Source organism: Aquarana catesbeiana, linkage group LG04, assembly GCF_042186555.1.
Source record: "Aquarana catesbeiana isolate 2022-GZ linkage group LG04, ASM4218655v1, whole genome shotgun sequence".
Lineage (NCBI taxonomy): Eukaryota > Metazoa > Chordata > Amphibia > Anura > Ranidae > Aquarana > Aquarana catesbeiana.
In genome coordinates, this window is record NC_133327.1 from 381,410,440 (window position 1) to 381,427,595 (window position 17,156).

General features: G+C 43.4%; 1 protein-coding gene across 6 annotated transcripts in view; it reads right to left on the reverse strand.

The window, feature by feature from the left end:
* The window catches only part of ZUP1 (zinc finger containing ubiquitin peptidase 1), a 96,719-nt gene extending 80,904 nt beyond the window's left edge, over positions 1 to 15,815 (reverse strand). For 5 of the 6 annotated variants that reach the window (XM_073627129.1, XM_073627130.1, XM_073627128.1 and 2 more), the window contains exons 1-4: positions 15,701 to 15,815; positions 10,989 to 11,689; positions 6,620 to 6,730; positions 375 to 493 (exon numbers count right to left, since the gene is read on the reverse strand). In XM_073627129.1, the coding sequence (XP_073483230.1) occupies positions 375 to 493; positions 6,620 to 6,730; positions 10,989 to 11,646 (888 nt within the window). In that variant the 5' untranslated portion in view covers positions 11,647 to 11,689; positions 15,701 to 15,815. The remainder of the gene's footprint in view (positions 1 to 374; positions 494 to 6,619; positions 6,731 to 10,988; positions 11,690 to 15,700) is intronic. The other variant, XM_073627127.1, reaches the window with a different exon arrangement.
* Between the last annotated feature and the right edge of the window lie 1,341 nt (positions 15,816 to 17,156).

Consider the following 17,156-nt stretch of genomic DNA (forward strand, 5'->3'; position numbering starts at 1 on the left):
AGCACTCAGAATCTGGTGCAGCTCTGCATAGAAACCAATCAGCTTCCATTTTGTCAGCTTAATTGAACAAGTTAGAAGCTGATTGGCTACCATGCACAGCTGCACCAGATTCTGAATGCTCCAGTTTTAGTAAATCCCCCTAGATTGTGAACGACCTCTAAAAGGTGCACTTTTGCCCCATAACTGTATCAGACTCGCTCAGTTCCTGTCACCATCACTTGTAGTTCACGGGTGATGATGGCAGGGAATAAGGCTTTAAAAAAAAAAAATGAAAAAAAAACCTTTACTGATTAAAAGAAAGACCCAGTTAAGTACTTGCAAATATAACAATGTAACAGTTTTTTTCCTCACAATGATGGTCCTTCAAGGACTACCTGCAATTTCTTAAATTCCTCCTTCTCTTTCTCAGACTCCTCCGCTCTTCGTTTTTTGTCTTCTTCATCCTGTAGCTGTCTGGCCAGCATTGAATCTCTGAAAACTTTGACAGGAGAAGCTACAGAAAATAGATAATAAAGGAAACATAAAAAAAAACAGAATCTAGTATGCAGTGCGGTAACTTGACACAAGACTATAAAGATAAAACTTGTGGTGCTTATTGCTGCACAACCTTTGTAACACAGAGTGAATACAATAATACGGCATATAAATACTGTACCATGCCCTAAATAATGAATTAACACTACTAAAAACAGGAAAAACTTGACAAAATATCCTAAAACACTGTCTATGCTTTACTTTGTACTAAGACTAAGGCCTCCTACACACAGTTCGATTGTTCTACGACCGAGCATCTGATTTTTGTCAAAAGCGCATGTCCATGATTTTGTCTAGCATACTAACTATCCGCAAATTGTCGTTTGATAAACACGAACGTAGTGACGTACTATGAGAGTATAAAGAGGAAATTCATTTCTCAAACGCCACCCTTTTGGCCCCTTCTGCTAATTTCATGTTAGTAGAAGTATGGCAAGCTTTGATTCGCACTTTTTTGTTAAGTTATTTTTATTTGGATGGCAGATAGCATCTCTAATTTAATTTCTGTTGGGATTTTCTGCACAATAAAAAAAATTGTTTAGAATAATACTTGGCTATGTGCTTTTCTTCAAATGACAGTTTGGGAGTAGGCAGTTACATTAAAAACAATACAATGGAAAATGAACAAGAGACACCAACATAGTTGTATCTTTGATCTTAAAAACTCAGTGATAATGGTGTTGTGGTAACTTCCCCCCCCAAAAAAAAAAAAAAATCATACAACAACCATAATAATATTTATATCACTACAAAACAAATGCCTTTTAAAATACTGCATTTTGACATTAATTGCCACGTCACGAATGTTAATTCTACATTACGAATGCTAGTTTACAAGACCGAACACTTCCCAGCTGTTCCTTGATTCTGATCATGTGTGTTTGTACTTTCGACTTGTGTGACGGATTTCTGTACTGACCATCCGAAAATCAGACGTTGAGTTCACAAAACAAAAATTTGAGTTCCGACAAAAATTTTATAGCCTGCACATCCAGCTTTTGTCTGATGAAAAAGTGAAATCGGCTGTCGAAAGCACCGTTAGACCCCTTTCACACTGGGGCACTTTGCAGGTGCTACAGCGCTAAAAATAGCGCCTGCAAAGTGCCCTGAAAGACCCGCTTTTCACACTGGAGTGGTGTGCTGGCAGGATGGTAAAAAAAGTCCTGCCAGCAGCATCTTCGGAGCGAAGGAGCGGTGTGTATACCGCTCCTGCCCATTGAAATCAATGGGACGGCGTGGCTATACCGCTGGCAAAGCGCCTCTGCAGAGGCGCTTTGCGGTGGTATTTAACCCTTTCTCGGCCGCTAGTGGGGGGTAAAACTGCCCCGCTAGCGGCCGCATACCAACGGTAAAACGCCGCTAATAATAGCGGCGTTTTACCGCCGACGCCGCCCCAGTGTGAAAGGGCTCTTAAGGGTAATCCAAGAGACATTAAAATCAATGTTACTCTGTTTACAAACACTGTGCTTTTCAGAAGTAGCAGCATAGAGCCATCATTTATGCATGCAAGTGGAATTTTACCATTACCACTTATCTTTAAGCATCTCATACATGAATAAATATTTTTTTCATTCAAACAAAGGGTTAGAAAAAAAAAATAAACTGTTTGACTCTCCCGCTGATCTTTTGTATTCTGACAGAGAGGAGGATTCAGACAGTTTATGTTTTTTGTTCAGAACACATTGCTATAGTTGGCAGCGGCACAAATCCAAAAGGGCAGTTATACTTACAGACACCTGCCCATACATGGATGGAAATTTGGCCTGTCCCTGCTGAACTGTCTGAATTTTGATCCATGTATGGCCAGCTTTAAGCCTGGTACACACCAGGAGGCTGAACAAAATAAAAACTGAAGAGCAGCTGTACTAACAAGCTGTTAGTACAGCGATCTCCACTGCTGTGCTATTGTGTTCGGATAGGAGGACACCCCCCCAGAACACACTAGTCAGCACTCCCAGCCATTGGTTAAGAGTGGTGATCGGGTGCCGATCGGCAGACCTTTTTCGGTCAGGCCCCTTTGACAAAAGCCTTCCAAACAGCTGGCTTCTGTCAGACCGGCTGCAGTAGGCAAGGGCTGAATGTTGGCCGGTTTCTATTGAACCGACCGATGCCGCACGATATTCGGCCCGTGTGTACTGCCCTTTAGGAATAGCTCACCACCATATAAAGAAATCATACTTGCATGCCATTATATGCTGATGTGTAAAGTGTCTTACTTGAATGTGACAGCAGTCAGCAATCTTTCTGTTTGTTAAGATGGAGGCAGCAATGCATTGTTGGCCATTTCTTATCTGTCAAGGTGATGTCACAAATGATACTTGTCAAGCTTCACTTTACACTTAAGCTCTGTACACACGATAGGATTTTCCGACGGAAAATGTGTGATAGGACCTTGTTGTCGGAAATTCCGACCGTGTGTAGGCTCCATCACACATTTTCCATCCGAATTTCTGACACACAAAGTTTGAGAGCTTGCTATAAAATTTTCCGACAACAAAATCCGTTGTCGGAAATTCCGATTGTGTGTACACAAATCCGACGCACAAGTTGCCACGCATGCTCAGAATAAATAAAGAGATGAAAGCTATTGGCTACTGCTCCGTTTATAGTCCCGACGTACGTGTTTTACGTCACCGCGTTCAGATCGATCAGATTTTCCGACAACTTTGTGTGACCGTGTGTATGCAAGACAAGTTTGAGCCAACATCCGTCGGAAAAAATCCATGGATTTTGTTGTCGGAATTTCCGATCAATGTCCGACCGTGTGTATGGGGCATAACAGGTTCATTAACTCTGAGGTTTCTGAGAAAGATCATGTGTACTGATGGTATATCCTGAGGTAGGTTTGTTTTTTTGCATTCCTATGTGCTAGGGACTTACCAGTAACTAGGGATGAGCCGAACACCCCCCCTGTTCGGTTCGCACCAGAACATGCGAACAGGAAAAAAGTTCGCTCGAACACGCGAACACCGTTAAAGTCTATGGGACACGAACATGAATAATCAAAAGTGCTAATTTTAAAGGCTTATATGCAAGTTATTGTCATAAAAAGTGTTTGGGGACCTGGGTCCTGCCCCAGGGGACATGGATCAATGCAAAAAAAAAGTTTTAAAAACGGCCGTTTTTTCAGGAGCAGTGATTTTAATAATGCTTAAAGTCAAACAATAAAAGTGTAATATCCCTTTAAATTTCGTACCTGGGGGGTGTCTATAGTATGCCTGTAAAGGGGCGCATGTTTCCTGTGTTTAGAACAGTCTGACAGCAAAATGACATTTGGAAGGAAAAAACACATTTAAAACTACCCGCGGCTATTGCATTGCCGACAATACACATAGAAGTTCATTGATAAAAACGGCATGGGAATTCCCCCCAGGGAAACCCCGAAGCAAAATTAAAAAAAAAAAAAAAATGACGTGGGGGGGTCCCCCTAAATTCCATACCAGGCCCTTCAGGTCTGGTATGGATATTAAGGGGAACCCCGGCCAAAATTAAAAAAAAAAAAGACGTGGGGTTCCCCCTAAATTCCATACCAGACCCTTCAGGTCTGGTATGGATTTTAAGGGGAACCCCGCGCCAAAAAAAAAAAAAAAAAAACGGCGTGGGGTTCCCCCAAAAATCCATACCAGACCCTTATCCGAGCACGCAACCTGGCAGGCCGCAGGAAAAGAGGGGGGGACGAGAGTGCGGCCCCCCCCCCCTCCTGAACCGTACCAGGCCATATGCCCTCAACATTGGGAGGGTGCTTTGGGGTAGCCCCCCAAAACACCTTGTCCCCATGTTGATGAGGACAAGGGCCTCATCCCCACAACCGTGGCCGGTGGTTGTGGGGGTCTGCGGGCGGGGGGCTTATCGGAATCTGGAAGCCCCCTTTAACAAGGGGACCCCCAGATCCCGGCCCCCCCCCTGTGTGAAATGGTAAGGGGGTACTTACCCCTACCATTTCACTAAAAAACTGTCAAAATAGTTAAAAATGACAAGAGACAGTTTTTGACAATTCCTTTATTTAAATGCTTCTTCTATCTTCCTTCATCTTCTTCTTCTTCTGGTTCTTCTGACTCTTCTGGTTCTTCCTCCGGCGTTCTCGTCCAGCATCTTCTCCGCGGCGTCTTCTATCTTCTTCTCCTCGGGCCGCTCCGCACCCATGGCATTGGGGGGGAGGCTCCCGCTCTTCTCTTCATCTTCTTCATCTTCATCTTCTCTTCTTTTCTTCTGCGGGCCGCTCCGCATCCATGCATGGAGGGAGGCTCCCGCTGTGTGACGGCGTCTCCTCGTCTGACGGTTCTTAAATAACGGGGGGCGGGGCCACCCGGTGACCCCGCCCCCCTCTGACGCACGGTGACTTGACGGGACTTCCCTGTGACGTCACGGGGAATGCCACAGGGAAGTCCCGTCATGTCCCGTGCGTCAGAGGGGGGCGGGGTCACCGGGTGGCCCCGCCCCCCGTTATTTAAGAACCGTCAGACGAGGAGACGCCGTCACACAGCGGGAGCCTCCCTCCATGCATGGATGCGGAGCGGCCCGCAGAAGAAAAGAAGAGAAGATGAAGATGAAGAAGATGAAGAAGAGAAGAGGATGAAGAAGAAGATGAAGAGAAGAGCGGGAGCCTCCCCTCATGCCATGGGTGCGGAGCGGCCCGAGGAGAAGAAGATAGAAGACGCCGCGGAGAAGATGCTGGACGAGAACGCCGGAGGAAGAACCAGAAGAGCCAGAAGAACCAGAAGAAGAAGAAGATGAAGGAAGATAGAAGAAGCATTTAAATAAAGGAATTGTCAAAAACTGTCTCTTGTCATTTTTAACTATTTTGACAGTTTTTTAGTGAAATGGTAGGGGTAAGTACCCCCTTACCATTTCACACAGGGGGGGGCCGGGATCTGGGGGTCCCCTTGTTAAAGGGGGCTTCCAGATTCCGATAAGCCCCCCGCCCGCAGACCCCCACAACCACCGGCCACGGTTGTGGGGATGAGGCCCTTGTCCTCATCAACATGGGGACAAGGTGTTTTGGGGGGCTACCCCAAAGCACCCTCCCAATGTTGAGGGCATGTGGCCTGGTACGGTTCAGGAGGGGGGGGGGGCCGCACTCTCGTCCCCCCCTCTTTTCCTGCGGCCTGCCAGGTTGCGTGCTCGGATAAGGGTCTGGTATGGATTTTTGGGGGAACCCCACGCCGTTTTTTTTTTTTTTTTTTTTGGCGCGGGGTTCCCCTTAAAATCCATACCAGACCTGAAGGGTCTGGTATGGAATTTAGGGGGAACCCCACGTCATTTTTTTTTTTAAATTTTGGCCGGGGTTCCCCTTAATATCCATACCAGACCTGAAGGGTCTGGTATGGATATTACCAGAAGGACCCCCCCACGTCATTTTTTTTTTTTTTAATATTGGTTCGGGGTTTTCCTGGGGGGAATTCCCATGCCGTTTTTATCAATGAACTTCTATGTGTATTGTCAGCAATGCAATAGCCGCGGGTAGTTTTAAATGTGTTTTTTCCTTCCAAATGTCATTTTGCTGTCAGACTGTTCTAAACACGGGAAACATGCGCCCCTTTACAGGCATACTATAGACACCCCCCAGGTACGAAATTTAAAGGGATATTACACTTTTATTGTTTCACTTTAAGCATTATTAAAATCACTGCTCCTGAAAAAACGTCCGTTTTTAAAACTTTTTTTTGCATCGATACATGTCCCCTGGGGCAGGACCCGGGTCCCCAAACACTTTTTATGACAATAACTTGCATATAAGCCTTTAAAATTAGCACTTTTGATTTCTCCCATAGACTTTTAAAGGGTGTTCCGCGGCATTCGAATTTGCCGCGAACACCCCAAATTGTTCGGTGTTCGGCGAACTTGCGAACAGCTAATGTTCGAGTCGAACATGAGTTCGACTCGAACTCGAAGCTCATCCCTACCAGTAACACTCAATTCAAAATGAAACTAAAGATGTACAGAAGGAACATAACTTGCAGAGTTGTAAGCACTTGACCTCACTCCCACACTCGGGGAAATCTTGCTTATTATGCAGGTAAGACACATCAAGGGGGTCTTTGCTGTCTCTCCCATACAAAAACCATAGCAAACATCACAAACCAACCTTCATCAGAGAGGTTTTCTTCCAAATGCAGATTTACGTGTTCTTGTAGAACTTGAACATTTGCACACACAAGAGAGCACATGGGACATTCAAACTGCTGCCTGAAAGTTTCTGACAAAACAAAAAAGTATTAATTTTAACAAGCATGTTTAGTGCATAGATATAGCTCTTCCATTCCAATTAAGACCAGTTTTCAGGCAATAATACAGTGTCAAAACATCTACATTTTAATATACTGTAGGTTGACACGTTCTACACTAAACATAGTTACGCATAGATGTAAAATTAATTGCACACCGAAGAATCATTTGTTTTTTGCCATTTGCAACATTGGAACGTGGTTTGATTAACTCTAACCAACATGACTTCTCTATGTAGCATCGTGGATACATTATAAAATGCATTGATGATTATATCAATTTGTTAACCTAATGCATAAATGAAAACCACAAAAGTTCAGTAATTAAAGTGGTTCTAAAGCCAGAAAGTTTTTTTTTTTTTACCTTAATGCATCCTATGCATTAAAAGGTCAAAAACCTTCTCGGTGCAGCTCCCCCACCCCGCCATACTTCACTGAGCGCGGCTCTTACAGGTCTCTCCTTCCTCATTGACTCCTGCTGCTGTCAATCACAGCCAGTGCACCAATGAAGAGAGAGCGTGGCCGAGCTGCTCTGTGTTTGTGAATGGAGAGTGTCCATACACATGAGCGTGGCTCTTGAGTGTCCCTGCTCGAGTGTCCCCATAGCAGAGACTTGCTATTGGGGGTGTTCCAAGACCACTGGTGGGGGACCCAAAAAGAAGAGGATCAGGGCTGCTCTGTGCAAAACCATTACACAGAGCAGGCAAGTATAACATTTTTTTTATTTAAAAAAAAATAAATAAAAAATTCACAGCCTTTACAATCACTTTTAATTACATGTCTATCCAAGTCTTGAAGAAGCAGGGGCATGCAGGTGTATGACCTGTCATGATACAAATTAACATGTAAAATAGATAAAGAAAGTTAAATAGCTTAAAAAAAAAAATCAGGTTTACCCCACCCAAAAGAATAACATGTATCACTTTGGAACCAAAAGAAAAGAAAATATTGCAGAAATACTATGCAAATAGCTGAAATGTCCTACAAAGCAAGAAACAGCATATAATATTCACCCTTCCTGCCGTCTGCTCTGCCAAACACCTCTGCGTTATATAACGTTACTGAAAAACCGTCAGCATCCGATATACTTCCAGGTGCCTGCTCTTCTGCTGCACTCTGTGGTTTCTTCTACCAGCCCATGTCCTCCTGTGAAATGGTAACAGCAGAGGGAGCCATAGAGGTCAATAGACCTCTCAGTAATGAGCACCTGTCACTGCTCCAGCTATCACAAGGGATGTTCATCCCTTGTGATAGCAATAAAGCTGGTAAAAAAAATAAAGAGAGTGTAAAAAAACGTATATAAAATAAAATTGAAGTGCTCCAGTCCCCCGTACTCATGCACAAATGCGAATAAGCACATAGGTTCCACACACATATGTAAATGGTGATTGCATACGTTCTATGGGCGTACGCAATTATAAGGTGTGGCATGTTAGGTAGCTATTTACTCTGCATGACATCTTTTATATTTTATTATATTGAGTCTGTGTGCAATAAAATTCATTAAAGAGGAACTGCAGTCTGCTCACATAATTTGTAATAAAAACATCTTCGCCATTCTGAATCCTCCCTCCAACCACTTTGCATAATATTTTATGTATACTGTGATTCTGTACTTGTCAAATATGCTGCAGAAATCTCCCTCCACTGAGTCTGACTGCGACCATTTTAACACAGAGGCACACCTTCAGCTCTGTAGCTCTCATTGGCCCTTTTATGTCTCATCCCCCTCCCTTCCTGGCAAACACTCAGGAGAGTGAGAGAGCGAGCTGTGCATGATGTCATAAGTCTTGGCTTTTTACCAGACAAGAAACAGGAAGTGGGCTGTAAAAGGTATTTACTGGCAGAAAAAAAAAAAAGTTTTACTATCCAAAGTTAAAACAAGGGTAAAGGATTTAATATTTTGAAAGTTGAAAAAATTACTGAAGTTCCACTTTAAATAGTGTATTTTGTTCCTGAAAATCTGCGCTTGATAAACCGCTACACAATTATTATGTAACATAAAATATTGCAACAACCACCATTTTAAGTAAGTAATTTTCTAGCAAAATAAAATAAAATAAATGCAGATTTATACATGTATGAAAGAAATTGGCCTGGTAGTCATGTAGTTAAGCAGAGGTGACAAACTTGTACAACTGTGCCAGATTGAAGGTGAGGCTGGAGTTCAGCTTAAAAGGGGTTGTAAAGTCTGCAGGTTTTTCACCTTAATGCACAGAATGTACCTTCTGTGCTCCAGCTGCCCCCAGAGCCCCCCTTTTTCTTACCTGAGCCAATCAGTTCCAGCGCCGTGCACAAGCCAAGCGACTCCAGCTGCTGTCTCCGTCCTCATTGGATAGATTGATAGCAGCGGGAGCCAATGGCTCCAGCCGCTGTCAAATCCAGTGACACGGGGGGGGGGGGTGACGGAGCCGTGTCCTGCTGTCTGTGTCAAGGGACACAGCAGCAGGTCTCAGGAGCATGCCAGTGCGGGTTCCCCCATGGACAGCAGCTCTCCGTGGGAGCACCCGGTGAAGGGGAGGGGCCAGGAATGCCGCTGGGGCACCCCAGAAGAAGGGCTGCTCTGTGCAAAATCCTTGCATGGAGCAGGTAAGTATAACATGTTTGTTACTTAAAGAAAAAAAAAAAAAACCTTTACAATCACTTTAAATGAATGTGTTACTAAAAGGTATATGCCTATTCTGGAGTCCCTTGCCGGTGATCTTGTCTCCTCCTCATCTGTGTGCCCCCATAGCAAGCCACTTGCTATAGTGGCACACAGTAGTGCATGGTTGCTCCCGAGCTGCGCTCCATAGACACACAAAGCAGGGCTTAGCTCCTCCCACCCTTTCTCCTCACAGCATTTGAGTGATAGCAGCAGGAGCCAATGGCTCCTGCTTCTACCTGAGGCCCCGTGTGAAGGGGAACATAGGAGAGAAGAGATCCAGCTGTGCGCAGTGCTGGATCTCTTCTCTCCTCTCAGGAAATGCATTAGGGCTCTTTCACACTAAGGCACGGGGGCGTCGGCAGTAAAGCACCGACAGTTTTAGCGTGGCTTTACCGTTGGTTTAGAGGCGCTCCTCAGCCGCCAGCGGGGCACTTTTAACCCCCGCTAACGGCCGATAAAGGGTTAAAGGCGACGCTGCCCATTGATTTCAATGGGCAGGGGCACTTTAGGAGCGCTGTATACACTGCTACTTAAGCGCCTCAAAGATACTGCTTGCAGGACTTTTTTTTTTTTTAACGTCCCGCAAGCGCACTGCTCCAGTGACAGGACAGGACAGGCACTTTACAGGCGCTATTTTTAGCGCTATAGCGACTGTAAGGCGCCTCACTGTGAAAGTAGCCTTAAAGTAAAAAAACATTTTAGCTTTAGAACCACTTTAAACGGTCCATAAGATAAATGTTATTTATTGTGATTTTTTTTAAATAAGAATAAATAACCAATACATTTTCACAATGCTGTTTACCAAAAGGTAATACTCTAATAATAAAAGTTTGTAATTCTGTTTAGAAACACCAGGAAACGGGTGACCAGTAGAAACCATGTGTGGCTCCAAATTCAGACTACAGTACTCGTTTAATGATCTATGTACAGATTTGTCCATCAGTGGTTTGGACACAAACCAAAATGTGGGAAATAGGTAAAAACAGAGGGCGCACTGGCCTAGTGCATTATCCAACAACAATTTTATTGAAGATGAAATATAAAAACGTACCTACTCACAAACATAGGTAGTTCATGCACTCATCTGGCCACTTTGCCAAAGCTTCTAGCTCAAGGAGGACCTCACCAGAGTCCTTGCTGGTTGACATGTTTCGTAAGTATGCCCTTCATCGACATACCTTTGAAACGCGTCAGCCAGCAGAGACCCTGGTGAGGTCCTCCTTGAGCTGGAAGCTATGGCAAAGCCAGGAGATTGTTGCCACACGTAGTGGCCAGATGAGCGCATTACCTATGTTTGTGAGCAGTTACATTTTATATTTCATCTTCAATATAATTGTTGTTGGATAAAGGACTAGGCCAGTGTGCCCTCTGTTTTTATATATTTCCCACAGTTTTGTGAGGACAACCACAGTCCTGGAGGGCAGGAAGGTTCTAAGGTAATATCCACCTCTGACTACAGAATTTTCCTACATGGACTATTACACCTATGTACAGGAGAATATTGTCACTATAAACCAAAAAGTGTCTGATAAACTGAGCTTATAATAGACACGTCTCTAAAAGTAAACATACTAAATTATTACCTTTGGTAGGCGTGTCCAACAGCTCTGTGTGTTCCACCTTTACATGGTGTTCAAGCTCTTCGATCGATGTTTTCATTTCACAGCAAAATGGACATTCCATAGCAGAATCCATATTATAGTCAATGTGGTGTGCAGACGCACTGGCTTGGGAATCACTTTCCACATTAACTTCAGTATTGCACCTAGTACTGCACACTTCAGAACACTCTGAAGACAGTGGTAAGTAGACAGATTCAGCACTGCAAGCCAACGGTGGACTCTCCGATGTTTCACGTATGCTCTCTTCTAACTCTATACATTCTATCAAAGTGTTCGGTTTTATGTTGTTGTTCTGTTCTTTCTTAAATGGCAATCTTAATTTATAATTTGTCTGTTCTATATGGCAATTTAGGTCATTTATATTAGTTTGTGGACTTTCCAAGGTGCTGGAGGTAGAGGTTGGTACTTGGGTTTTCCCTGACTCCTCTTCATCACTACTCCACGGTTCCAGTGCATCTGTATGAGCTGTATTAATATGATGACGGAGTTCATCATATGTCAGTCCAGTAATAGTACAGAAAGGACAGCAGCAGTCTCGTTCTAGGTGTGCCAGGACCAAATGCCTCTTCATATCATCTTCAGATGGCACTTCTTGTGTACATATATCACAAATGAGCATGCTGGAGAAGGCACATCCAAATCAAAACTATGATTAAGTCTGCCTATTAAAATAACAAAATTGATCAACACCAACATATTCATTAATTCCACATTCAGCTGCAGTACATAAAATGCTGTATGGTCTGTGGTCTACCTGCAGATCTTTCCCTCATTACACCTGAATAGGGCTGTAACTAACGATTATTTTCATAATCGATTAGTTGGCCGATTATTGTTTCGATTAATCGATTATTCGGTTAATAACCTTAAAAAAAAGTATGGTGTATAATTTAGTTAATGTGTAAAGTTTTAAAAAAAGGTACCGGTAATTTATTCTTAAATATCTCTATGCAGTGGTAAATATAAATGACCAACTATATGGTTAGGGAGCAAAATATCTAATCCACTCTGAGAATAACAGACAGAAGAGACATACTGTATATACTATTAGAGAAGATATACTGTATATACTATTAGAAGAGATATACTGTATATACTATTAGAAGAGATATACTGTATATACTATTAGAGGAGATATACTGTATATACTATTAGAGGAGATATACTTTATTAGAGGATATATACTGTATATACTATTAAAGGGTGAATCTGGTAAATATCATCAGACTCAGTGATCAAATTTTTTTATTAAAAACAAAAACAATGTCTTCCTTCAAAAAAATGTCATTTTAAGAACGTTCGTTCTTTCATTCAATGAATGTACAAAGATTTTTCGTCTGAATATTCTTGTCTGAAAATTGATCCGTGTGGCCAGCATAAGGCTTGGTACACACCTATGCAGTTTGCTTTTGATCTGTTTCTGCAGTGCTTTTTGCTGTGCGTTTTGATTTTTGTGCACGTGATTTTGCTGTGATTTGCGTTTTTGCATTTCTTTTGGCCAATTTGTTGTTGGGCAGATTAAAAAACACATATTACTGCAAAAACGCATTACATGCTTTTCTGCAGCTCCTTTATTGAAGTATATTGAACCAAAAAAGCATAGTTTTGCGTGAACGTGTCCCATAGGAGACCATGTAGATGAACTGTAGTGCATTTCTGCAAAAAGCACCAAAAAACACATAGATGTGAACGAGGTCTAAGACGTTTAGTAACATAATGGGGTGAAAAAAATTAAAATTAGCCATTTATAGTACAAAAAAAGCAGATAATCACTACTGTAAGGGGTTCATTTTTTTTAGTGTAGAACTGTGAAAGTAATATTTACAGTAGCGATTATTTGCTCTTTTTGTACTATAAAGGGCTCAGTTTAGTTTTTTTTTAACCCCATTAATGTTACTGGCCGATTAATCGATTATGAAAATAGTAATCGATTAATTTCATAATCGATTAGTTGTCGATTAATCGATTAGTTGTTTCAGCCCTACACCTGAAGCTATGTGCAGGCAGCTTTGCAAGTGAATACAGATGCACATCTGCCCCCAAGCTGACATCAATTCCGCCCTATACCCACAGGGTGCCAAAACTTCTCCTCCAGTGGCTGTGATTGGCTCTCATCGCCGGAACCGGTACACCTATGCAGATTTTTGCATTTGAACTGCACTTAAAGCGGAGTTCCACCCAAAAGTGGAACTTCCGCTTTAAGCACTCCTCGCCCCCTTACATTCCACATTTGGCATGCCCTTTTTTTGGGGGGGGGGGGGGGGTTTGAGTGGGTGCCTAGTTTTGAGTGGGACTTCCTGTCACGCTCCCGACTTCAGGCCGGCTAGGCGACTCCTCCTCTCGGCAATCTTCTGGGACACGTCACAGGTCCCAGAAGACTACCTGTCCACTGGGAGAGCGCAGCGCGTCCCGCGCATGCGCAGTGCAGGCCCGGCCGTGAAGCCGCAAGCTGTCACTGCCAGGTGCCCACAGTTTCTAGGGCGGCATGACGGAGAGGAGCGAGTCTCTGCGCGGCTGCATCGCTGGAACGTGGTACAGGTGAGTGCCGCCTCATCAGTGCCCACCAATTCAGCCCATCAGTGCCGCCTCAGCAGCGCACATCAGTGAAAGAGAAAAATGACTTTGTTACAAAATTTACTGACAGAAACTAAGCGAAAAAAAAATGTCTATTTTAAAAAAAAAAAAACAAACACACACAAAAACCCAGCAATGATTAAATACTACCAAAAGACAGCTTTATTTGTGTGAAGAAAGTGATAAAAAATTGTTTGAGTACAGTGTAGCATGACCGTGCAATTGTCATTTAAAGTGCGACAGCGCTGAAAGCTAAAAAATGGCCTGGGCAGGAAGGGGGTGTAAGTGCCCTGTAGGTAAATGGTTAATGCAGCCACCACATCTAAGAATTGTTAAGTTGCAATATAATAAATGTTTGCTTGTGGGTTTGAGTGTCGGTTCCCGCCAGCGCGATCCAGTACGATTCCAGTGCCGGTTCCCGTATCTCATAGGACTAAGCAGCCAGTTCACACTGCCCTATGCGAACCTCTGCTGGTGTCAATAGGAAGTCAACGACACCCACAGATCAGGTCCCACATCGCAGTGCAAACTGTCAAATGGTGCACTCCGATTCTAGTGTGGACCTTGCACAGACATCACATGTGATCTGCATAGCAGTGTGAATCACATGCGATGTCTAACATCACACCAGTGGTAACTTTAAGAGGGCAGGAAAACCACAGCTCAACCCTCTATTTTATTTCCCCCAATCACAAGTTTAACCACTTGCTGCCCGCCCACCGTCATATGACGGCAGGACGGTGGAGCTGTTGTTCTGGGCCACCGTCATATGAAGGCACAGCCTTCCAGGCGGCCCAGAGGGCGCGCGCGCGCCGCATCGCTCGGGTCCCGGTGCGCGTGCCCGGCGGCCGCGATGTCTGCCGGGCACCCGCGATTGCCCGGTAACCGAGCAGGACCATGGATCTGTGTGTGTGTAAAAACACAGATCTACGTCCTGTCAGATGGGAGGAGACCGATGGTGTGTTCCTTGTACAGAGGAACACCGATCGGTCTCCTCCCCTTGTGAATCCCCTCCCCACACAGTTAGAATCACTCCCTAGCAACACATTAACCCCTACAGCGCCCCCTACCGGTTAACCCCTTCATTGCCAGTCACATTTATACAGTAATCAATGCATTTTTATAGCACAGATCGCTGTATAAATGTGAATGGTCCCAAAAATGTGTCAAAATTGTCCGATGTGTCCGCCACAATATCGCAGTCACAATAAAAAAAAAATCGCAGATCACCGCCATTACTAGTAAAAAAAATAAATAATAATAATAATAAAAATGCTATAAATCTATCCCCTTATTTTGTAGACGCTATAACTTTTGCGCAAACCAATAAATATACGCTTATTGTGATATTTTTTACCAAAAATATGTAAAAGAATACGTATCGGCCTAAAATGAGGAAAAAATTTGTTTAAAAAAAAAATTTGGATACTTATTATAGCAAAAAGTAAAAAATATTGCGTTTTTTCAAACATGTCACTCTTGTTTTGTTTATAGCACAAGAAATAAAAAACGCAGAAGTTATCAAATACCACCAAAAGAAAGCTCTATTAGTGGGGAAAAAAATGATAAAACTTTCATTTGGGTACAGTGTTGTATGACCGCGCAATTGTTATTCAAAATGTGACAGTGCTGAAAGCTGAAAATTGGCCTGGGCAGGAAGGGGGCGAAAATGCCTGGTATGGAAGTAGTTAAACTAAGCCTAAAAAACTGCCACGTTTTCTAAACAAATTGTTGTCTGTTAAAGGAAGTTAAATATAAAAAGGACTACTGGCCTGATCACCAGGTGAAAACAATGTGAAAACTAATGTAGCCATCACATTTGATGACTGCTAGGCTGCAATATGTTACATTTTTACCTTCATTATTAGCTCTCCCTGCAATCTGTCTGACCCCTAAAACTCCAGAAGAAACCACGTGACCTCCCACTGAGCCAATCACACAAGTCTACCATAGGTGATATAAACAGAAAGCCTTCTTCACACAGAACCAGAGTCAGTCAGCGAGGCAGCATGACTCCTACCAAACCCACATAACCCCCATCCAGTCGGGACTCAGATAGCTCTGTATTTATCACTAAGTGACCATTATGTACGTATTACCTGCACTCCTCATTACACCACAACGAACGAACTCCTTTTCACTTTCCTTTCCTTCTAATCAGCTGGAGAAACCAAAGGACACAAACCCCGCCCCCCACCACGTGACACGTTTCCTGGGACAGCCCACACACGGAAGGAGCAGGCTGGCAGCCATTTTATTGGAGACCACATACAAAACTCTAGTCTACTCGGATTACATTGCTTTTATTTATAAAATACTCTATCTCAGCAAGCTAAAACTCGTATAGTATTTCGACAATAGGAGCAAGTGTGAGTTATCGCTCCGTGTTTCTTAAGATAGTGGACGGGGATGTGATACATGACATGAAGTGATGCGTTGTTTACACCAGGGGGCGTGACAGGAGAGGCGAACATTAGAAAGGCTTTTTAGAAATGCATGGGCTTCAAGGAGTATAGCTCTATATTGTCATGTATATAGAAGTACTGTTATAATCTCTTTCCTTTACAAGTGGCCCTCTTTTAGGAGCCCTTTCACGCTGCTAGCTTGGCCACGTTAGCGGTAAAGCACCGTTGTTTTTGCCTGCTAGCGGGGTGCTTTTAACCCCTCTAGCGGGCGAGTAAAGGGTTAAAACCACCCGCAAAGCGACGCTGCCGAAGCGCTTTGCAGGTGATTTGGCAGCGCTGTCCATTGCTTTCAATGGCCGGGGCGGTTTAGGAGCACTGAATACACCGCTCCCCCACCGCCCCAAGGATGCTGCTTGCAGGTCTTTTGCTTCCCGTCCTACAAGCGCACCGCCCCAGTGGGAAAGCACTCAGGCTCTCATACTGGGGAGGCTTAAGAGGCGCTTTATTTTTTAGCGCTAAAAAATGCCTGAAAAGTGTGAAAGGGGTCTAAAGTATATGTAAAGCCATAATTTTTTAACCACTTGACCTTCGAAGATTTACCCCCCCTTTATGACAAGGCCATTTTTTGCGATACGGCACTGCGTTACTTTAACTGACAATTGCGTGGTCGTGCGACACTGTGCCCAAATAAAAAAGTCCTTTATGTCCTTTTTTTCCACACAAATAGAGCTTTCTTTTGGTGGTATTTGATCACCTCTGTGTTTTTTATTTTTTGCGCTATAAACAAGAAAAGACCGTCAATTTTGAAAAAAAAAAAACAATATTTTTTTAACAAGACTGAGACAAGAATCAGTCCTTGCAGCTTTGTTTTTTTTTTTTTTTTTTTGTATTTAGGGGGATTAAACTTGGATGGGAAAATGGTTGTTATGGGATGCCCACTTGATCGGCAAAGAATTCTTCATTGGCACAAACTATATACATCCAGTATATACACACTTCTCCTCTTCTACCTCCAGCACAGACTTGCTTGTAGAACTATATCTCCCAGGTCCAGCTAGTACTGACAGATTGATCCAACACAGTCTCAATCAGATGCAAGTGAATGCCCTTTGCAGGCAGTGATCACAGGGCCCTTTTGGTGTAGCAGAAA